Source organism: Erinaceus europaeus, chromosome 13 (assembly GCF_950295315.1).
Source record: "Erinaceus europaeus chromosome 13, mEriEur2.1, whole genome shotgun sequence".
NCBI lineage: Eukaryota > Metazoa > Chordata > Mammalia > Eulipotyphla > Erinaceidae > Erinaceus > Erinaceus europaeus.
Genome location: NC_080174.1, coordinates 8,563,907 through 8,586,460, shown reverse-complemented (window position 1 = coordinate 8,586,460; position 22,554 = coordinate 8,563,907). Strand labels below are relative to the sequence as shown.

Genomic DNA, 22,554 nt, shown 5'->3' with positions numbered 1-22,554 from the left:
GCTAAGTAGCAAGGACACTTAACTCTTCTCTGAAAGCTGAATTCCACAAGTACAGGACACACAGTATGATTTGCATTCAAATGCTGTGTGGAAAAAGTCCACTTTTGCATCAAGATTTCCGAGGGTTTTCTTACCAAGAAACTGCCTTTCAACACTCCACCCACGCTGGGTTAAAATCTGCCTTCAGAGCCACAAAGTATGAAAAGTAGGGCATCTGGAGGGAACCTGAGATTAAGTTATTATTTCTTCTTGAAGTTATTTATGAGACAGAACCGGAGCATCAGTCTGGCACACACACAGTTGCAGAATCAAACTCAGGACCTGGGCTGTGGATTTTGCTTTCTGACTTTGCAGAAAATTCTTTGCTGTGCTTCAGAGAACTGTCGAGAAAATTACCAAGAGGCGGCAAGCTTCAGCTCTAACTGAGACAATCTGTTAAGTTTTGGTTAAAAGCTGCTTGTGGGTGGGGACAGATCAAAGAGACTCATAAGCCTGAGGCTCCAAAGTCCCAGGTTCAACCCCCAGCACTACCATCAGCCAGAGCTGAGCAGTGCTCTGGTGTAGGGGGAGAAATATTGGCTGGTCGTGTTCACAATTCCATAAGCTGATCAGACAAAACCCAAGAGGAGGCTCCTTCTGCCCAGGTAGGCTTAGCTTTGACTTAAGCTGCGCTTCTTGTGGTTCAAGTCTGGCAAACTCTCCGCCTCTCTGTGATAGGTGTTTCTCGTCTGCAGACTGGGGCTGACGGGGTTTGGACAGCCAGAGTCGAGGTACCATGCGCGTTAGCTGTGATCTTTGCTGGTAACACTGAATAGTTCTCTGCTTTGCTTCAAAGAGACTTTGCAGAGAAGGTGATTCTGGTGCTAAGAGCTGGCCTCAGATCTCCAGCTCTCTCTTTGCATCTGTTGCGTGGGCTTTAGAGCAAATGGCGGTGACTGACTTGCGAGCAAGTGGAAGTCAGTCTGGTTTCCTGTTCCACAGAAGCACTGAAAGCCATGGAGAAAGTTGCCAGTCACATCAACGAGATGCAGAAGATCTACGAGGACTATGGGACGGTGTTTGACCAGCTGGTGGCAGAACAGAGCGGCACAGAGAAGGAGGTCAGTGGGGCGTCCGGAAGGAGACAGTGCCTAAAACTGCTCTTAGGCCCTTCAAGCTTATGATGAGCCTCATAATGTAGGTATAGCCAGCACGTGAACTCATTACGGCGGCTTAAGAAGGTAACCAGGTGCCATCTTAACCTTGTGCGAAGAAAATAATAGGGACCCGGGCAGTGGTGCACCCAGTTAAGCGCATATCGTAAGTACTAAGCAGAAGGATCCAGGTTTGAGTCCCCCCACCCCCAGTTCCCCACCTGCAGGGGATACACTTCACAAGCAGTGAAGCAGGGCTGCAGGTGTCTGTCTTCCTCTCTACCTGCCTCCCTTCTCAATGTCCTGTCCAATAAAATGGCAAAAGTGGCTGCCAGGAGCAGTGGCTTCATAGTGCCGGCGCTGAGCCCCAGTGATAACCCTGGAGACCAAAGAGAAAGAAGAGAAGAAATGTTGGGGCCAGGAGATAGCACACTTAGTAGAAACACGCCCATTTCTGTGAAGCCGTGGGTTTCAGCCAGGGCACCATACGGGAGCTCTGTGGATCGTGGAGCAAGGCCACAGGCTGAGTCGGGAGTCACTGGAGGCCGCGTAGTGGCGGATCTGGCCGAGCGCACACATCACTGTGCCCAAGGACCCAGGTTCAAGCTTCCACTCGCAGCTGCAGAGGGAAAGCTTCATAAGTTGTGAAGTAGGGCTGCAGGTATCTATCTCTGTCCTTCCTCTCTCAAAATAGCTACTTTTTTTTTTTTTTTTTTAAACCCACAGGGGCCCAGTGATGGTGCATTATAATGCTAAGGACCTGGGTTCGAGCCCCGACCCCCACCTGCAGGATTAAAGCTTTGTGGGCAGTGCTGAAGGTGTCTCCCTTCTCTCTGTTCTCTCCAATCAATACAATTAGTTCTGGAGTCACAGAGGCTTAGCAGTATATTTTACACATGGTGACCTGGGCTCATTTTCCCAAGATGGAAGCCAGTCTTGAGGTCAGAACACAGACGGGGCCTGCGCTGGCTGGAGGAGGGTAAAGGGAGTACTGATGGCCCAGCATGTGGAGAGAAGCCAGGACTTTCTCATCTTTTTTTTTTTTTTTTAATATTTATTTATTCCTTCCTGTTGCCCTTATTATTTTATTGTTATAGTTATTATTGTTGTTATTGATGTCATTGTTGGATAGGACAGAGAGAAATGGAGAGAGGAGGGGAAGGCAGAGAGGGGGAGAGAAAGACCTGTTTCACTGCCTGTGAAGCGACTCCCCTGCAGGTGGGGAGCCAGGGGCTCGAACCAGGATCCTAACGCCACCTGTGCTTAACCTGTTGCGCTACCACCCAACTCCCAACTTTTTCATCTTTAAATGCCAAATATTTGTGGCTTTCTCTTTTGCTGATGAACTGAGTTTAAATGGAATAGAACAATTTCCACCTGTTTCTTTTCTGGCTGATTAGTATAGACGAGAAGCAGGTGTCTCCTCTATCACCCCTCCCCTCTGTTCTATCAAGGACAAGAAAAAAAGTACCAACATTGGGGCTTGACCATAATAAAGAATTAAACTCCAGCTCTGGGCTATTCTCTTAAATTATGTTGCTGCTTCTTGTTTGTACTAATCAGCCAGAAAAGAAACAGGTGGAAATTGTCCTGTTGGCCCCGTCAAGTGTTGAGATTTCTATATTCGCAGACCATGTGTGGTTTAAGTGGACTGGGTCCTGGAGCAGCCTAGGAGGCTAGAGTGTGCATGAGGAAGCAAAATGCATCCACACCGAGGTCCCTTTTGAGTCTGATGTTTAGCTTGCATCTTCTGAATCCCACTGGATGAAAAACCCTGGGTGTACGGGAACCAAACGGAACCCCCTTGTGTTTGAGTAGTGACCATGCTGCACTGTGTGACTTACTAGCCCAGGGGAGAGTGTGACCACCTGTTTTCATCATGCAGGTGACAGAACTCTCTATGGGGGAACTTCTGACACACTCCACCGTCTCCTGGCTGAACCCACTTCTGTCTCTGGGAAAAACCAGGAAGGACCTTGAGCTGACGGTATTTGGTGAGTATGCCACCGGACAGGATGGAAACTTCAGAGAGGTAGGGAGTGAGGAATAGGGTTCCTGTCCCCCTCACTCCCGGTTCAGCCAGCTCAGTTCCCAGCAGGGGACAGGAGTCACGGCTGTAATGGTTTCTGAATTAATACAGCCAGATTCAACTATTTAAAACTCCACTGCCTCACTATCTGGTCCTCCCTTCTGCTGCCTGGCTTCGAGTTGCGGGAACAGATCTCCCGAGGCTATTTTGAAACCTGCTCTCTTAATAGTCGGCTGTGCTTCAGAATGTCTGAATCCTCACCGAGAGCAAGTATAGACAGTGCATTCTCACTGCGCTGAACTCTCAGATCTCAGTGCAATGGAGTAAGAATTACGGGGGAAGAAGCGACTGCAGGTAATAGCGCTGGAATAAGCAGGTCCTTCTCGCTGTTCCAGCCCCACCAGAAGCTCCTGCTGATGTCACGGACTCGCGCAGCTTCTTAACATTTGAAAAGCTTTGTTCTTGTCAGACTCTCTGTTGAACCTGGGAAGAAAAGGTCTATGAAATAACAACAAAAACTTCTCTTTTTCCTTTCTTGATAGTGTTTAAAAGAGCTGTCATCTTGGTGTATAAAGAAAACTGCAAACTGAAAAAGAAATCGGTAAGAGCCCCCTTTTTAAAAATTTATTTCCTTTTGTCACCCTTGTTTTATTGTAGTTATTATTGTTATCGATGTCGTCGTTGCTGGACAGGAGAGAGAGAAATGGAGAGAGGAGGGGAAGACAGAGGGGGAAAGAGAAAGACAGACACCTGCAGACCTGCTTCACCACCTGCGAAGGGACCCCCCTGCAGGTGGGGAGCCGGGGGCTTGAACCGGGATCCTTACGGCGGTCCTTCAGCTTCGCGCCACGTGCATTTAACCCGCTGCACTACCTCCGGACTCCCCAAGAGCCCCTTTTAATTCTGGGTTCAGAGTTAAAACATGTCTCCCCACTAACACTAAACCCAGATGCCTGTGACCCAGGCCTCTATGACCAACAGTCCAGACCCCTTGGGTCAGTAGCCAAAGCCAATATGCTTAAGGTCCTTTTCTCCACTGAGGAGGAACATCTGTTGTGTAAGAACTTGTGGACAGGCTGGGACGACGTACACCTGGCACAGCACACGCATTCATCACCAAGCACGAGGGCCCGGCTTCAAGCTTTTGGCCCCCCACACGCAGGTGGGGAAGTTTCGCGGGCAGTGCTGCAGCTGTCTACTCTCCCTCTCTATCCCAAAGAAAAAGGCCACTGGGAATGATGGGATTGTTGTGGAGATCCTTTGATCTCAGGTGGCAAAAGCCAACTTGCAGGCAGCACTGACCCGTCAGCTTGTGTTGCTGCCTGAGAGTTTTACTTTCTTTCCACATTACCTGGGGATTTTTTCCCACTCACCTTTCAGAAGGAGATGGGGGGTGGTGGAGAGAGGACTGACACCTTAGCATTGCTATCCTTCACGGAGCTTTCTCTGGTGCTGTGTGGTGTTGGGAGCTCAAACCCAGGTCCTTGTGTGTGGCTCTACTGGGTGAGCTCCTGAAAACTGCTCCCTGAACACCAACTCAGGACTCAGAAAACCACCAAAAATCAAAAACTCCGCAGCCCAGCACCTAGCTGTGGTTGTCGAGCCTAGTGTGAGGACACGGGAAGATACCATAACTCTACCCTGCCCTGTCCCCACCACGTGCACGGGTTAAAGGGATGTTTCCGTCTCGGGTGGGCACTTTAAAAAAAATATTTATTTACTCCCTTTTGCTGCCTTTATTGGTGTAGTTATTATGGATGTTATCGTTGTTGGATAGGACAGAGAGAAGAGGAGAGAGGAGGGGAAGACAGAGGGGGAAAGACACCTGCAGACCTGCTTCACCGCCTGTGAAGCGAATCCCCTGCAGGTGGGGAGCCAGGGGCTCGAACCAGGATCCTTATGCTGTCCTTGAGTTTTTGCACCACCTGCGCTTAACGTTGCTGCGCTACCACCAGACTCCCAGGTGGGCACTTTCTTTAATGCGTTTGTTGCCTTCGGTGGCTCTCCCCGCAGTCCTCCAATTCCCGGCCGGCGCACGGCTCCGCCGACTTGGACCCGTTCAAGTTCCGCTGGCTGATCCCCATCTCTGCACTGCAAGTCCGACTGGGCAACGCAGCAGGTAACCATTTTGTGGGCGTCGTTACGTAGGAGAGGTGTCCCAAGGCTTCTGTCTAGACTTTTGGAGGAAGTGACTGATTTATGTGGTGTTTTCGTGGCTAGGTAGCGTCTTTGTTATCCCCTTACCAGTTTTCAACATTTCTGTCTAGCATCTCTTTTTAAAATTACTACTTACTACAGACAAACTGAGAAGGGGGGAAGACAGCGAGGGAATAAGATAGAAGGATATCTACAACCTTACTCCACCACTTGCCAAGCTTTCCTCCTGCAGGTGGGAACCAGGGGCTTGAACCTGAGTCCTTGGGCACTTTGTGTGTGCTTAACCAGGTGCGCCAGAGCCTGGCCCTCTCTTGAAAGCCTCAAGGTTGTATGAGCAAGAGATCACAAGTTTCATTTCCTCCACTCTCAGAGTCAGGCAAATGAGAAGTGTCCTTAAGATGAAGCGGTACCCTAAGTGACGTGGAAGAAAAAGCTTTGACCCCAGTGTTCGGAATCTTTCCAGAACATCCAGGTGCTGGGTGGGTCCTGGTTCACTTGGTACTGGGTGCACTGGAATTGGAGGCTGGCCTCTCTCTCACTTACGTACCTGCTTACGTATATGGCTTTCTGTTCCTTCCTGAGAGGTGGAATCCAGGCAGGGGTAAGGAGGAAGCACCTGGAAGGGTGGGTCAGTTCTGCAGCTACTGTGAAAAGTCAACTTAAAGGCATGCTGCATTTGACGACAGAGGAAAAGGAAAAAAAAAAAACAAAAAACAAACAAACAAAAAACGCAGGTGCTGACGACAGTCAGGATTGTGAGTCTGTAACTTTCTCAAGTCACTGTGGGTCTGCGGTGTCCTCTGGCACCGGTGGGAACCCTTGTTTCTCTTTCCACACAGGGACAGAAAACAGCTCCATCTGGGAGCTCATCCACACAAAGTCAGAAGTGGAAGGGCGGCCAGAAACCATCTTTCAGCTGTGCTGCAGGTACGAAGGACTACCCCAAGTGAGAGCACACGGTGGGGGGGGGGGAAGACAATTCTTTCTCTTTAGTAGAATGAAAGAGACCACAGCAACCAAGCTTCCTTCAACGTGGTGGGGGCCAGGCTTGAACCTGGCTGCTGTGCGTGGCCAGACAGCACACAACCCAAGTGAATTATTTGTCAGCCTGACAGAATTAGAATTCCTTTTTGTAAAAGGAGTTGGCTCTTGGTGTGCCCTCTTGGGTTTTTACCAGAGCAGCACTCAGCTGAGGACTGAACCTGGGTTCTTTGCAGCCTCCGGCATGAGACTCTGCATAACCATTATGCTGTCCACCCCTGCCCTGGAGTCTGGATGATTCTGGGGCAGGACACACCGGAGAACTATGTCCCCGGATCCCAGTGCTCCACAGAAGTGTTAGAGCACCATGAATTCTCTAAGTGAGGGGGACGGCGAGACTCTGTCACTGTGTCCTGGGAGGGCCTGTGTCATTAGAGGCGGGCTGGGAGAGGAGCCGAGTGACACGACTGCCGTCTCCCCTCTGCCCCACAGCGACTGTGAAAGCAAAACCAGCATCGTCAAGGTGATTCGGTCTATTCTGCGGGAGAATTTCCGGAGGCACATCAAGTGTGAGCAGCCCCTGGAGAAAGCCTGCAAGGACCGCCTGGTGCCGCTGAAGAACCGAGTCCCTGTTTCAGCCAAGCTAGGTGAGAGCTTGCGTGGCCCTGTGCCAGCTGAGGGAAGTGTTCTCAGCCCCCCCCCCCCCCCCCCCCCGGGGATGCGCTCTGGTGACGTGCCCTCACCTCAGCTCTGGAGCATGACCTCTAGTTCCCGGGCCCGGACCCCAAACCCTCTCCTGCTTGTTACACTGAGCTCAGCGTGGCACAAGGCATCTACAAAATCAGTGCTTAATACAAATCCTGACACCCTCATTCTAGCCCAGTAAGTTAGCATACATTCCAGAGCATGGTGTTCTGGAACTTTCTGCATGTTTTTAAAAATCTCAGCGTCAGTGTTTTGTTGCTGTTTCGTTCATGCCTTTGACCTTGTTTCCAGCATCCTAAGATGTAGTTTTTTTTTTTTTTAGTCAGTTTGATCTCTTCAAATTAACTGTATTTTCTATTTCTCTCTACTGCAAACACCACCATCAAAAATGTTGCTATTTGCATAAACGCAGTAGGTAATTCTCCATCCTTTCCCCTTCAAACCAAGAGCAGGAAATTTGACACACACACACACACACACATACACAATTAACTAGTCATGTTAAGTCTCTGAAAGTTGGTTAGAAATTCTGGCACAGACAGTTCTCATGGGCGATTAAACTGCTGTCTTCTAAGGGAAAACTGTAATCCTAATCTTTCTTCACCAGAGCCTTGCTTGCCTGCTCAGCTATGGCTGATGGTGGTGCGGGGGATTGGACCTGGGATTTTTGGAGCCTCAGGCACGAGAGTTTCTTTGCATAACCGTTATGCTGTCTAACCACACTCAGTCCTAATCTTCATAACATTGCGTGCACACACGTCTTGTTTTCTCTGAAATCTAGTAAATGATCTAAAAATTCAACTTGTTTCAAATTAGTAGAAAAAAAATTTATCATATCTGCAGGTAGCCACATTATTATTTTTTAAGGTAGAGACAGGAAGACGGGGAGAGAAAGACAGACACCTGCAGACCTTCACCATCTGTGAAGCGACTCCCCTGCAGGTGGGGAGCCGGGGGCTCGAACCCAGATCCTTATGCCGGTCCTTGCGCTTAACCCGCTGCGCTACCGCCCGACTCCCCCAGAGTGAACCTTTTTACAGACCGCCAGACAAGTTCCACTTGAGAGAGAACAGGCGTCACTTTGGCACGAGTAGTGCTGGAAGATTAAACCAGCAAACTCAGATACACAAGTCCCATCCTGTACAGCTGAACCATCACCGCCCAAGCCACCACGTGTATTTTTTATTTCCTGGGCACTGCTCAGCTCTGGCTTATGGTGGTGCCTGGGATTGAACCAAGGACCTTGGAGCCTCAGGCATGAGAGTCTCATTGCATAACCATATGCCTTCTCCTTCACCCCACATGCTTTTTTTAAAGTCCAAGTGGGTGAGATGAATAATTTTTTTAATATATTTTTTATGCCGTGGTGGTGACCAAAACCAAGCCTTTGCGCAACACCAAGTGGGCTTCCTGGGTCAGAAGAGGCGGCGGCAGCACTGTGTCCTGCTGGGTAGTCGGGATGTCTGATGTCTGATGGCGCAGCTGTGGGGTAAGGTGACGTGTGGGAGCCGTTTCTCTGTGGTAAAGGGCCGCTGTGCTTTCCTCACTCAGCCTCATCCAGGTCCCTCAAGGTCCTGAGGAACTCCTCCAGCGGCGAGTGGCCTGGCGAGCAGGGCAAGGGCAGCTCCCTGGACTCCGACGAGGGCAGCCTGAGCAGCGGCACCCCAAGCAGCTGCCAGGACCCCCCAAGACACCTGCCCCCAGGCACGGCTGACTTCCCCGACGGGCTCGTCAAGGAGAGCGACATCCTGAGCGACGAGGACGAAGACGGACCCCGGAGCCTTGGGAAGCAGGCCAGCCCGACCAGGGACATCGAGATTCAGTTCCAGAGACTGAGCATCTCTGAGGAGCCCGACGCGCAGCCTTCGGAGGGGCAGCCCAAGCTGGTGCGGGCCCACTTCTGCCCCATCAAGCGCAAGGCCAACAGCACCAGGAGGGACCGGGGAACGCTGCTCCGGGCGCAGATCCGGCACCAGTCCCTCGACAGTCAGCCAGAGAGCGCCGGCCTGGACCTCAGCTCTGTGCTCCAGCGAGAATTCAGTGTCCAGAGCCTGGCGTCTGTGGTCAATGAGGAGTGTTTTTACGAGACGGAGAGCCACGCAAAGTCCTAGTGCTGCCTTGGCTCGGATCTGGGCGATATGGCTCGTCGCGCCCTTAAAGCCTGGTGGCCGAGTGGAAGCTGCAGAAAAACTATCCAGGGCTGGGGTCCAGGCGGTGCACGTCTTTTCCCACCCAGTAGTTTTTTGTAAAGATTTAAGTTATTTTAATTTATTGTGACTCAGCACAAACTCAACTGGTCAGGACCTGTAAAGTTACTTAGTTGGCCTCCCTTTTGAGCAGGTATCAAAATGAATCAAACTCCTTACAGATCTCATTCTAATTATTTATGTGGGAAAGGGTGGGGTAGTAGTGATTAATAGCTTAATTATCCCCCCCCCACCCCCAATCCTTTGGGCATTTTCTTTGAGCTGTTAGGGTTTTTGGTTTGCTTTATTTAAAGCACACTTAAGTTATTATTTGGACGGGGCTTAAGGGCACCATGTGCAGAGACTCCATTTTTGTAAGGCTGGGATAAATGCTGTTTATACAAAACCTGTTATATTTACCCAGTGTATGTGTATATATATACACATACATACACTGCATAGATATCTATCTATCCAGTGTATGTGCATATACATATATATATACACACACATATATATTAAAGCTTGTACTGTATCCAATTATGTTTATTTTCTCTACTGTACAGTAAAAGGGCAGCAAGTCGCCTCTAGGAGCTGGCATTTTTATTGCTGTCTGGGTAGGCTAGGAATACCTGTGTGGAGCTGGCATCTTGTAGGTGAGTTGCCCGCTCCTTGGTGTTCTTTCCCTTCAGGGTTTTGGTTGCAAGTTGCCTGAGTTCATCTCTGAAGTTGTAAGCAAAGAGGTGAGGGTCTTCGTCGCACATTTTCCGGTACACGTCGCAGAGGCTCTTGAAATGGGAGACGGAGAGCTTGCTCGGCCGCAGGGTGGGGTCCACGTCCGCCAGCTCTAAGAGTTTCCCGGTGCTTTCTAAGCGCTGAGCTTTGGGGAATAACATGCTGTGGAGGAGAGGGACAAGCAGTCAGAATTTTACTTGAGAAATTCCGCAGGCATTTGAAAAAACATGGTTCTGAGGCCTGAGAGTCATGGGGGGAGGGGGAAACCAGAGGGCCTTCAGCACAGCCAAGCCTGGGGGGAGGCGGCACTGCTGACTTGCAGGAGTTGGCCACAATGCAACGCGCTTCCCAAAGCTGACTCCCAGATAAGCCGCAGTCATTGCTGCGTTCTCACTAAGACCGAGGTTTGACATGCCCCACTGCAGTACAGCTCTTCCCTACCTCAGGATTTTACTGCTCTGTGATGCGAATGAGGTTAACGACGGTGCTTTACATTTTACTCTTTCCTCTGTTCTCTTGTTGAGCAGCAGTGACAAGCATGTGTTCTGAGGGTAAGCAGCTTCTACTGGCTACGTACGCTCTAGTCTCCTCAGGAGAACAGTGGTGGGCCTTCCCGTCTTAGAATGCACACTGGTGTTTCAAACGCCCTTCGAGCCCCCGAGTATGTTAATGGAAAGAATCCACACGGCTTTCTAGTTCAGTGTATATCACATCACATGAGCTGCTAAGCACTGGACAATGTTGGCGTTTTGGGTATGTTCAGGGTAAACTAAGCACATTAAACACTTCTGTGTGTGTGGGGGGGAGAGGTCCTAGAATCTCACTGACACACAATTCCATCACTACTGGGACTTTTTTTTTTTTCAAGTAGAGGGAGAGACATCCCAGCACCATTCCACTGTCCAGAGAGCAGGGATCCCCCTCCAGTGTTGGGGCTCAAACCTAGGGCTCTTGCATTTGAAAGGCAACCACACTATTGGACGGATCTGTTTACTTCAAGAGTGATCTCTCTCTGCGAGCTTAAAAATAGTGTGAAAACACAAAATGTCATTTTCCCTCTTTAACTGATCTTGGAGCATCTCTGAAACTGGCTTTGAGTACGTTTTCCATTTATCTATCCAGATTAGACCATTATTTTAAACAGAATGAGAAAACTGACATATTTCCAAATCCACATCTGGGAATGGGAATTCCCCAGAACACTGTTCAGCTCTGGTTTGTGGGTGGGTAGTGCCAGGACTGAACCTTGGAGGCTCAGGAATCAAAGTTATTTTGCATAAGCATCATGCTGTCTCTCCCTATCCCACACGCCTGAATTTCACATTATTCTCTTCTATCTCAAGAGCTTGGGGAATTCAATGGTGTGATATTTGGTGCCCCAAGTGTCTAGAGTCAAAATACTTTGGGTGGTCTAAGTCCTTACTGTGAAATCGCGAAATCATGACCTGGCCAGCCTGGGGCCATGATAGTGAGACTGTCGGTTTCAGCTTGTCCTCAGATGAAGACACAACCTTATGAGGCGCCTGACATTGTGCCAAGGTCTTGCTTTTCCATTGGTGGCAGCCAAGCTATATGGTTGTTCCAGGATTTGAACTAAGTAGTAGTATTTGTTAATAAAAAAAAAAAAAAAAAAAAAAAAACACGCAGCGGGCTAAGCGCAGGTGGCGCAAAGCACAAGGACCGGCATAAGGATCCCGGTTCGAACCCCGGCTCCCCACCTGCAGGGGAGTCGCTTCACAGTCGGTGAAGCAGGTCTGCAGGTGTCTATCTTTCTCTCCTCCTCTTTATCTTCCCCTCCCTCTCTCCATTTCTCTCTGTCCTATCCAACAACGACAACAACAATAACTACAACAATAAAACAACAAGGGCAACAAAAGGGAATAAATAAAATATAAAAAAAATTTTAAAAAAACCCACAAAAAACCCCACAAAATCTTTAGACATGTCTGAGGAGTTTATGAAGAGGACTGATGACAGAAGAGGTGCCCTTACCTCAGCCCCCGGTGGCAGTACTTCCGGCGGAACTGGAAAGCATTCAGGACGACCTTTTCCACCAGCTTGAAGGGCTGCTCGATCTGGGGCTGCGTCAGGGGGGTGAAATGGACCACTCCCACATCCACCTGGCTCAGAAGCAAACACGCATCAGTTGGCTGCAGGGGGTAATGGGATCAGTCCATCCAGCGCTGGGAAGCACAGCGGGCTGGGTTGGTATGAGGCCTGGTTCTATGACATGACCCACTTAAACTCATTGACCACTTAATTTTTTTTTTTTTAATGTGGTGCCAGGGAAGTGACCTAGAGCCACAGGCATGTACAGTCACCAAGCCGCCTCCCTGTCCCTCCCCCAGCCCATTTTCTAAAATTCAATGTACCTCAATATAGCTAGAGACAAGGGCAAAAAGAGACATCAAAATACTACATCACCATCCCTGGTGCTGTCCAGGATGCTCCCAAGTATCACTAGGGATCGAACCCAGGGCCTCACCCACAGTGGGTAATGTACTCTTCCTGCTAAGCACGCCCTCCAGACCATTTCATTTCAAACACACTTCCACAATGGTCTTTTCTTTTTGCCTTCAGGGTTATTGCTGGGGCTCAGTGCCTGCAAAACACATCCACTGCTCCTGGTGGCCACTTTTCCATTTTATTGAATAGGACAAATAAACTGAGAGAGGAGGGGAAGACAGAGAAATAGACACCAGCAGACTTGCTTTACTGCTTGCGAAGTGACCGCCCTGCAGGTGGGGAACCAGGGGCTCAAACGGGGAACCTTGCGCAGGTCCTTGTGGTTCTATGTATGCTTAACCAGGTGTGCGTGCCTGCGTGCGTGCGTGCGTGTGTGTGCATGTGTGCTCCCTCAGTCCAGAAACCACCACTTTCCGTTTGCCTGGGTTTTAAAATTTGGTTTCTTCTTTACTGTTTGACTTCATTCCTTTGTGAAACAGCTGGTGCTTGCAAATACAGGAGGTGATCTAACATTTGCTTTATTGAAGTACATTTTAAAACTATACAAATATAGCTGCAGCTCATGTAAACTGCAGCAGCAGGCTTCTAAAGCCTGAACCTAATTCTGACACCCGATTTCGTTAGCCAGCAGTGTACTGTGTACTGTCACTAGAAGAAGAAGAAAATCATAACTGGTTACTACTCTCCGCACACACACACCCACACCCCTACCTCAGGATTAAACTGAGTGAGAGGGCCCATTTTCTCTGGAAACCACAAGAAAGCCAATTTGCAGGTAACTATAGCAACAGATAAAAATGCTCTTTACTTATAATTGCTTAATTAAAATTACAGCCATTATTTTTTGTTCCTTGACTTTCAAGTCTGCTAAAGGGTTCAAATACAAAAAAAAGAAAGCCACACACAAGGTGCTAGATAACTTGGAAAGTCCCCTCCCAAGAGATCTCTGCACACCTCTGTGCACAGCAGACTGCAGCAGCCCAAACCTGGAAGCGACGGCAGATGAGTGGGTAAGCTCATCTTAACTGAGGTGTATACACAGCATGGAATACTCAACAGGTAAAGAAGTCTCCCTCAGCTCATAAGTGAGATAAGCCAAAGAGAGAAGGCTGAATACCAACGGTCTCACTCAGGTGGAACTTAAGAAGAGGACGAGGCAAAAGCTTTCGTGCCCGTGGCACCAGAGGTGTCAGGTTCAATCCCGGGAGCCATACCACCTTGAACTGGAGCTGAGCAGTGCCCTGATAAAACAAGGACAGAAGTGGGGGAAACACAACGTCAACAGATGCCCGCTTTCTGCTTGCTAGTCCAGCATTGTTAACTTCTGCCCAAGTTCTGTCCCTCCTTTGCTTCTCTGTTTGGGAATATAAACAGCTCTGCAGTGGCCACTTGGGTGTTTCAGCTCAGCATGGAAGAGAATGAATGACACACAAGGGGCATCTAGGGAGGGGCGGCATCAGAAAGCTTCCCACAGTGTAGATTACCCGTGAGAACAGAATGGGGGTGGGGGTGGGCAGTAGTGCACCCGGTTAAGTACAAACATTACCATGCATGAGGACCCAGGTTCAAATCCCTGCTCCCCACCTGTAGGGAGGAAACTTCTCAAGTGGTGATGCAGGTGTGTCTCTCTCTCTCTCTCCCTCACTATCACCCTTCCCCTCTCAGTTTCTCTCTGTCCTGAGAGAGAGAGAAGAGAAGAGGGGAGGAGAGGGGAGGGGAGGGGAGGGGAGGGAAGAAAAATGGCTGCTGAGAGTGGTGGAGTCATTGTGCAGGCACTGAGCCCCAGTGATGACCTCGTGGCAATGGAAAGGTCATAACATGCACAGGTATAAAAGGCATGTGAATGCGCCCCCTCCCCATCTTGTGGGGAATGGAAGTGGAGCTCACTGCGGGGCTGGGCGGGGGGGGGGGGGGGGGTGAGCGACACCCACTAGGAACAGCAGCACTCGCCGAGGCCTCCAAAGGAAACTGTCAGGGAGGCGAGGGCTTAACTCTAAACACAGATAGAAAGGCCCAGAAACCAAAACGCAGTGGATGGATTCTGACTTTTGTGTTCCATTTAACCTGCAGTTCACATCTTTCTAAAGCTGTGACCTTTCCCACTAACTCAGCTTCGGAGCTTGTGTCCAGCTCCAGGGGGTGAGGCGTGTGACACGAGGGGTGTGTGTGTGTGTGTGGTGTGTGTGTGTGTGTAGTGTGTGTGTGTGAGTGGTTTGTGTGTATGTATGTGTGTGGTGTGTGTGTGTGGTGTGTGTATGTGTGTGTGTGTGGTGTGTGTGTGTGTATGTGTGTGGTGTGTGTGGTGTGTGTGTGTGGTGTGTGTGTGGTGTGTGTGTGTGGTTTGTGTGTGTGTATGTGTGTGGTGTGTGTATGTGTGTGTGTGGTGTGTGTGTGGTTTGTGTGTGTGTATGTGTGTGGTGTGTGTGTGGTGTGTGTGGTGTGGTGTGTGTGTGTGTGGTGTGTGTGGTGTCTGCAGACACCCAGAGCCGGGGGTACCCCCCGTGGGCTTCTCGGCCCGGCGCACTGGCACCCAGCTTTCTCAGGGCTTCTTGCAGTCTGAGTGGTGGCTGTGGCTGCTGTGGGAACACTTGTGCTCTGTGACCCTGGTGCAGACAGACTGGCTCAAGGGCCACGTGGACAGAGACTGGGCAGTGCGGGGCTCAGCGTGTGGCCTGCCCAGACCAACGACGACGATGGCTAAGGTGGCAGCTCTACTGATGAGAGGGCTCCGCAGAGGTGCGGGATGGGGCAGGCATGCAGACTGGCGTAGAAGCGGAGAGAAATCAAGAGGGAAGAGGAAGAGAGAGAGAGAGAGAGGGGAAGAAAGACCTCTGCAGTCCTGCTTCATACTTGAGAAGCTTCCCCCACTGCAGACGGGAACCAGGGGCTTGAACCAGAGCCCTTGTGCACTGTAATGTGCACTAAACCACCACATCCCCCCCCCTTATATTTCTCTATTTAAAAAAAATAAATAAAAGGTCACTGGGTATGTTAAGTTCATGAAGGCACCAAGATCCCCAGTGATGATCCTGTGGCAACAATAATGAAAATAAAATAAAAACAAGGGGCTGGGTGGTGGTGCACCCAGTTGACTGCATACATTACAGTGTGCAAGGATCCGGGTTCGAATCCCTGCCCCCCACCTGCAGGGAGACACTTCATGAGTGGTAAAGCAGGTCAGCAGGTCTCTCTCGCTCTCTTTCTCCCTCTTCACCTTCTTTCGCAATCTCTCTCTGTCCTATCAAATAACAATGAAAGGAAACGAGACAAAATAAGGAAGAACTGGCCGCTGGGAGTAGTGGATCCATAGCCCCGGTGGCAGACTAAAAGGAAAAAAAGAGTAATGACAAGAAATAAAAACAGACCTCAAACATCCTTAGAAATGCAAATGACGGACAGATGTGCTCCCAGCCGATACACTCCATTTCCCAAGGAGAACTGTGTCTTATGACTGAGCCAATCATTTTCTGTTTGTGGGCCCAGAACAGGGACCTCGGTTTTATCTCCTTCTTAGCTCCCATTATGTTCCAGGTTGAAAAGAAAGCAAGACAGACAAGAGTTTACTGTTGTTTCTTTAAAATCTGAAGCCTAACTTCTCATCGGAATTAAGTGGGCAGCAGTCTGTGCATACCACAACTGGGCGTCCTCCCAAATCCAGAAGGTAAGAGCCACTGGGCTGGGGGCCCGAGGGCTTCTGGGAGGCTGGGTGAGGCTGCGTGTGGGTAGGTGAGAACGGGGCCTGGAGAATAGCCTCCCACAAAAGGCCTGTGTTGCTGCTGTGTTTCCTCAGATACTCAGCTAAGCTACTGGGTCTTGCAGCAAGAAAGGCAAAGCTTTCATTCCTGAGAAAAACACACACCGCACTTGGGGTTATGCATGTAATTCTTTTCTTAAAAAACAAGTAATGGAATCGCCCATGAAGAAGGAAATAGGTGGACCGGCCGCCAGCCCACCCGCCAGCCCACTCCCCATGTGGCTTGCAGGAGCAAGAAGTAAATGTTTATCAGAAGTAAAACTTCCAAGGCTTTGGCTGAGACTTATTTCTGCTGTTTATCTAGACCCTGCAGGGAGAAACCATTTGTTAGGAAACTTATAACAACATCTAACTTCGTTTCTAAGTGGGAGGAGGGCAGCACTACTGGTATGTAAAGGCTTAAGAAGTGACACAGTGGGGCTAGAAGGTTGCTCAGAAGGTGAGGTGCATACCTTGCCGTGTGTTCACTGCAGGTCTGAACCCTAGCGCCACCCTAGTCTTCCACATGGGAAGACCACAGCACCAGAAGCTGCTCCCCTATCAGAAAGCATAAGGGGGCGAGGGGAAAGGTCGGGGTAGGGGCAGGAGTGGTGAGATAACTGGCATCACAGAACAAGCAAATAAATAAAATCCCAACTCTGGGGGCTTGAATCCCATTCCTGCTCCTAACCCCCTTTACGATCCCACTCAAGTTCCTTGGCTTTTCCAGGCTTTTTTTTTTTTTTTTTTTAATTTTCAATTTTCTTTATATAAAGGAAACACTGACAAAAACCATAGGATAAGAGGGTTACAGGTCCACACAATTCTCACCACCAGAACGCCGCATCCCATCCCCTCCCAATAGCTTTCCTAGTCTTTAACCCCCTGGGAGTATGGACCCACGGTCATTATGGGGTACAGAAGGTGGAAGGTCTGGCTTCTGGAATTGCTTAGTTTTGAGGGTACAGAACTGTTGCCTTGTGGGCTTGCTTTGGTTAAGTGCATCCTTCCTACCTCAAACGCTCCCTGTTAATGGAGACAACTCACAAATGGCAGCAGATCTTAGCCCTTGGCCAAAATGACTAAGCTACAGAATTGAAAGAGCAAGTAATAGTACAGTCTCATTTAAGGACGACAAGATCAAATCTGTACACACACTAATGGGCTTTTATGGACTCAGAATTAAGTTTCTAAATTCATTCCTTCTGCAAAGCTTTCTAGCGTCCTCACTGCAAGGCGTGAACAGTGAAGGAGACAGACAAACGCTTGCTCTCCCGCCAAGGGCGGCACTCTGGAGCGCTGGAACCTGAGACTCAGCAGTAGAGGGTTCTTGGCCCATTTTGAAGTTGAGGAACAAGTTGATTGGGTCACTGAATAGAATTCGGGTATAGACTAAAGGATGCTTTTTTTTTTTTTTTTTTTTTAAATTTGATAGGACCATGGTTGGGAGGTGGCACAGTGGATAAAGCACTGGATTTCAAGCATGAGGTCCTGAGTTCAGCCCCCAGCAGCACATATACCAGAGTGATGCCTGGTTCTTTCTCTACAAGCTTTCTCATAAATAAATAACTTCATCTTTTTAAAAAAAAACCAAGTAGATAAATTTATCTTTAAAAAAATGACAGGACACAGAAGTTGAGGGGAGAAAGAGGACAGAGAATCGAGGGGAGGCACGGACACCTGCAGACCTGCTTCACCACTCTCGTTAAACTTCCCCCCGTAACAGGGGAGTGGAGGCTGGAACCCTGAGGGGTGGACTCTTGGTACTCAGGTATGGTGATGTGCACACCAGCTCAAGGCCCTCAAGGACAGGTATATATGTGTGTATATATTAACTTAAAATTTTTTAAAATTATTAATGAGAAAGATAGGAGAAGAGAAAGAAGCAGACATCACTCTGGTACATGTACTGCTGGGGATTGAACTCAGGACCAGTAGTTTACCCACTGTGCCACCTCCTGGACCACTCAAGGATATTTTTTAAGACTGAAGAGTTGAGTCCGCCATCAAGCGGCAAGGCAGGGGGAAACCCAGGAGAATTGTGTGGGGGAGGCCAGGAGTTCAGTTTATGCCATGGTAGGTCTGTGGTGCCTCTCAGGGAGGTGCCTGGGTAGCCAGAGGGAAAATGTGGGGCCTATGGGGAGGACGGAGAAGGACCTACTGGGTATCTCCATACTTCAAAGACTTAGTTTTCTTTTACGTCCACATTGGGAGCAGAACTGGTAATATCAGCAAGCTGTATGTCTCTGCGCCCCCAACCCTACTTTTTCTAGGTATTATTATTATTTTACAAAAGAAATGCTGCCATGATTAAAGGTCTGCAGTGAACACAAGTTATCTGCATTTCGGAAAAGCTGGTAGTGCACAGGGTAAGTATTCTCTCTCTCTCTCTTTTTTATTTTTTATTGGATAGAGACAGCCAGAAATAAGAGGGAAAGGGTTGATAGGAAGAAAGACAGAGAGATTCCTGCAACCCTGATTCACCACTTGTGAAGCTTTTCCCCCTGCAGGTGGGGACCGGGGGCTCGAACCTGGGTCCTTGTGCATCGTAACATGTGCGCTCAACCTGGTGCGCCACCACCTGGCCCCCAGGATGAGTATTCTCACCAGGGTAGGAGGAACAATTTATCTGAAAACTGAAATGAACATCGGAGCGCGCTTCACCCACTTCTCCCCCGCAAACTACTACGCTGGAGGGTGAAGAGGGGAGCAGGCTCGTCCTCCCAGCCAGGCAGCCTCTCTCAGGGAATCTGTATGGGGACCGTGACCAGTCACCGCACCAGTGGCTGGGAGGCTTCTTAGGACACGGCAGTGGTAGATGTTGCAGTCACTGTGTCTAAACTTGCTCATGTATTTGCATGAACTACAAGAAGAAAGTAAGCTCCTGTACCAAAAATCACAACGCTATAGTGAAAAGCCCAACTTGCAGGCAGCCACTTTTTCTAAGAAAGAGCAGGAGGTGGCGACAGTCTCTCTTGTCAAAGGCCCATCTTAGAAAAGATCAAAACAGTAAGTAGGGCACCAAAGTAAAAACCCAGTGGTGAGGGGTAGACATGTAGCTTCCTGGGCCAGTGGGGGGTGGGAGTGGGTGGGAGGGATGGGTCACAGTCTTTTGGTGGTGGGAATGGTGTTTATGTACACTCCTAGCAAAATGTAGACATATACATCACTAGTTAATTAATATGAGAGGGCGAAAATCAATTGTATGTCTCAAAGTTTCTCAAAAGACAAACTGAATCTTTTTAATATATAGGCTGTGTATTTGATATGCGGACTCTCTCAAAAGCCTAGACCAAGTAGATTAGAAGCATCCAATAGCACAGCTATATACAAGATACTGGATACTGTACAGCAAACCATAACAAAAAGACTTTTCAAAGTTAACCCAATTAACAAATAATGTGATGACAATATTAACTATCGATTGTCTTTTTGAACCCTAAGACAGCAGGAACCTCACATCTTCACTATAGAGCCTATATTTCCCCCAGTCCTGGAACCCTTGGATAGGGCCCACTTTCCCGTATGCATCTCCCAATCCAAACCAAATAATATTGCATCCACCGATCACAACCTAACCAAAGCAACGATTGCCACCTCAACATGCTTCACCTCAGACTGTATCCAGAGACTTCACGTGTGGAATGACAACCCTTCAGCTTCATTACTCGGGTGAGACCTTTCCTTTTATAGTACACTCTAATTTCATCTCAGGTGGTTCACTTTCTAACAAAGTCCCATAACCTAGATATACACCAGTTTCTGTGAGAGAGAGCTTATGTGCACACGTATCCATAAACTACTGCAAAATATATACCTGAAAGCAGAAGTACACTAGAGTTTGCAGTGAGTGCCTCCCTAACACTTCCTCTCCACTATTCCAAGCTTGGGATCCATGATTGCTCAACAAATTGTTTGACTTCATATGTTAACTCTCTTTTCAATCACCAGGTTCCAGATGCCACCAGGATGCTGGCTAGGCTTCCCTGGATTGAAGACCCCACCAATGTGTCCTGGAGCTCAGCTTCCCCAGAGACACACCTTACTAGGGAAAGAGAGAGGCAGACTGGGGGTATGGACCGACCAGTCAACGCCCATGTTCAGCGGGGAAGCAATTACAGAAGCCAGACCTTCCACCTTCTGCAACCCACAATGACCCTGGGTCCATGCTCCCAGAGGGCTAGAGAATGGGAAAGCTACCATGGGAGGGGGGGGATTATGGGGATTGGGTGGTGGGAATTGTGTGGAGTTGTACCCCTCCTACCTTATGTTTTTGTTCACTAATCCTTTCTTAAATAAAAAATTAAAAAAAAAAAAAGATCAAAACTAACGACAACAAAGAACAACCAAACAAAACCCAATAAATGGAGAAGAACCCAGATAGCAGAAACATGCTCTTGATTATTTATGTCTTCCAAAGGAGCGGCTGATATTTAGCGTGGCTAACAGTTGCTAGGATTCTTAGAAACGCAATCATAAGATAATCTCCTGGGTCTGGAGACAGTAACTTCCATGTGGGGCGTCCCAGGCTCACTCCCCAGCACCCTGACAGGCCAGAGTTGAGCAGTCTTCTGGTAAAAAACAACAACAACAAAAACAAACCAACCACAACCACAACAAAAGTTTTCGTATTCTACAGTGACTGAATCCATACTTTGTAGAAATTAAAATTGATGAGGAAGAACAAAACAGACGGATGTACTGTCATTTGTGACTTAGAACTGCCATCCTGACTTGACCCTGTCTCGTGATTTTGGTTGTAATGTCTTCACACGTTTTCTAAAAATCTCCAATTAAGCTGTACTCCAAACATTTCAGCAGAAAGGAATGCTTACAGAAGACGCAGCACAAGGTATTTGTGGGTTTATCAATCAAACTGAATCAATAGTTATTACTAGCTCTTCTTACTTTCTCCTGTGTGTGTGTGTGTGTGTGTGTGTGTATAAATAAACTCCTTTGACTATTTATTCTGAGAGTCACCAAGTTTGTGACTCTTAGTTTCAGAGAGGTCACCAGCACCCCTCTCATTTGTAAAAGCACCATCTGGTTAAAAATACTTCAGGCCCCTATTCTTTGATTTAATTAGGGGACAGGAAACAAGAAGCTGAATCTTCCAACCGAGATAAAGATTCAGAAATAAATTATAACCATGGCCTGAAACATAATATTAAAAGACAAGAAAGCCTTTTTTGTGAGCACCCAAATAATTCCTCCTCTGCACACTGTGACGGAAGCATTTTTCAGCTTTCAGGTTTCAACAAATCCTGCTGTAACAACAACTGCCTCCCTTCCCCGCCCTCTCCTCTCTGGGTTCTCCCACAGCTCAAAAAATGAGATGGAGAACCTGGTATTTATCGTGTCGCTCCATCAGCAGTTTTCACCTCTCCTATCTTGTTCTTTATTTGCTACTCGTGGAGCTAACTTGTTGGCGCTTTCTCACTGACAGTCCGCAGCTGGGGACTGAGTCTTATGCCTGTGGCTTCTCCCCGACACACACCCTGTTGGGGTCCACTTGGAGACAGCTGACTGAAGGCAGTTAAGACATTCAAGGCTGCCAACAAAAGGTATGAAAAGGAGAAACTTCTCAAAGGTTAGAGACCTAACTAGAGCTCTTCAGCTCTTGTTTAGTTTGAACTATATATATGCTGCAAATCTGATTCTAATCTAAACATTATGTTTTGATATATATATCACATCTGGAAAACTGTTTTAATTTAAAGAAGTCCACAGCAGTGTGTCCAAAATTTTTTTCTTTATGATCTTTCAAGCATATTTTTGCTGCATGTGTCCGTAATTTTTAATACTCACAGGCTCTGCTCAGGACGCACGGGCTTTGGAACCAGGTGAGTTCTCGAGAGCTTTAAAACTTGGGTTTTGTGTGTGGGTTTTTTGCCTTTGCTTACTCACAGTGTCTGCCTACCCTCACCACCGCCACTGAAACAAAGTTTGTCTTTATTCTTTAGACAGACCTTTGCGGACAGGCCGCTAACTGTGCCTTGCTTGGGGGTGGGCGGGAGAAAAATGACAGATCTTAGGAGCAGTACAGCCAAGTTGTCAGTTTTCACAACACTGATAGTCACTCGGGAGAACATCTCTCTGGAGGTCTCGAAGCAGAAGACAGCGTTTCAAGTCCCACACTCAACAGTGAGCACTGCCTGCCTGCAAGGTCTTCCTGTTTATCTTGATGCTGTTTGTCTGTAACTCAGCACTGCCAGCACTCGGTAAGCAAGCTGGGTTATAGGAAGAGAGGGATTCTAATTGGGAAGCTGAGCACAGGCTCATCAATGCAAATATGTAACTCAAGCAAAATGAAAAGGAGAAAAAGAGAGAGAGAGAGAGAAGGCACTTAAGAGAATGCTTACAGCAATCTAGCCCAGAAGAATCCCTGAGCTAGGAATGGCCTGGGGAGGCAGTCATTTGGTGAGTTGG

At 48.4% G+C, this 22,554-nt stretch overlaps 2 protein-coding genes across 15 annotated transcripts in view; one reads left to right on the top strand and one right to left on the bottom strand.

The window, feature by feature from the left end:
* Window positions 1-9,731, top strand: part of TIAM2 (TIAM Rac1 associated GEF 2) — a 274,186-nt gene extending 264,455 nt beyond the window's left edge. For all 11 annotated transcript variants that reach the window (XM_060205285.1, XM_060205281.1, XM_060205283.1 and 8 more), the window contains 7 exons: window positions 982-1,100; window positions 3,019-3,127; window positions 3,705-3,763; window positions 5,176-5,281; window positions 6,159-6,246; window positions 6,793-6,947; window positions 8,557-9,731. In XM_060205285.1, coding sequence (XP_060061268.1) covers window positions 982-1,100; window positions 3,019-3,127; window positions 3,705-3,763; window positions 5,176-5,281; window positions 6,159-6,246; window positions 6,793-6,947; window positions 8,557-9,116 — 1,196 coding nt within the window. In that variant the 3' untranslated portion in view covers window positions 9,117-9,731. The remainder of the gene's footprint in view (window positions 1-981; window positions 1,101-3,018; window positions 3,128-3,704; window positions 3,764-5,175; window positions 5,282-6,158; window positions 6,247-6,792; window positions 6,948-8,556) is intronic.
* TFB1M (transcription factor B1, mitochondrial) overlaps window positions 3,499-22,554 on the bottom strand; it is a 53,138-nt gene continuing 34,082 nt past the window's right edge. For 3 of the 4 annotated variants that reach the window (XM_007516691.3, XM_060205299.1, XM_060205300.1), the window contains 2 exons: window positions 11,919-12,046; window positions 9,773-10,088 (listed from right to left, as the gene is read on the bottom strand). In XM_007516691.3, the coding sequence (XP_007516753.1) occupies window positions 9,779-10,088; window positions 11,919-12,046 (438 nt within the window). In that variant the 3' untranslated portion in view covers window positions 9,773-9,778. Of the gene's footprint in view, window positions 3,646-9,772; window positions 10,089-11,918; window positions 12,047-22,554 lie in introns of those variants that run through there. The other variant, XM_060205298.1, reaches the window with a different exon arrangement.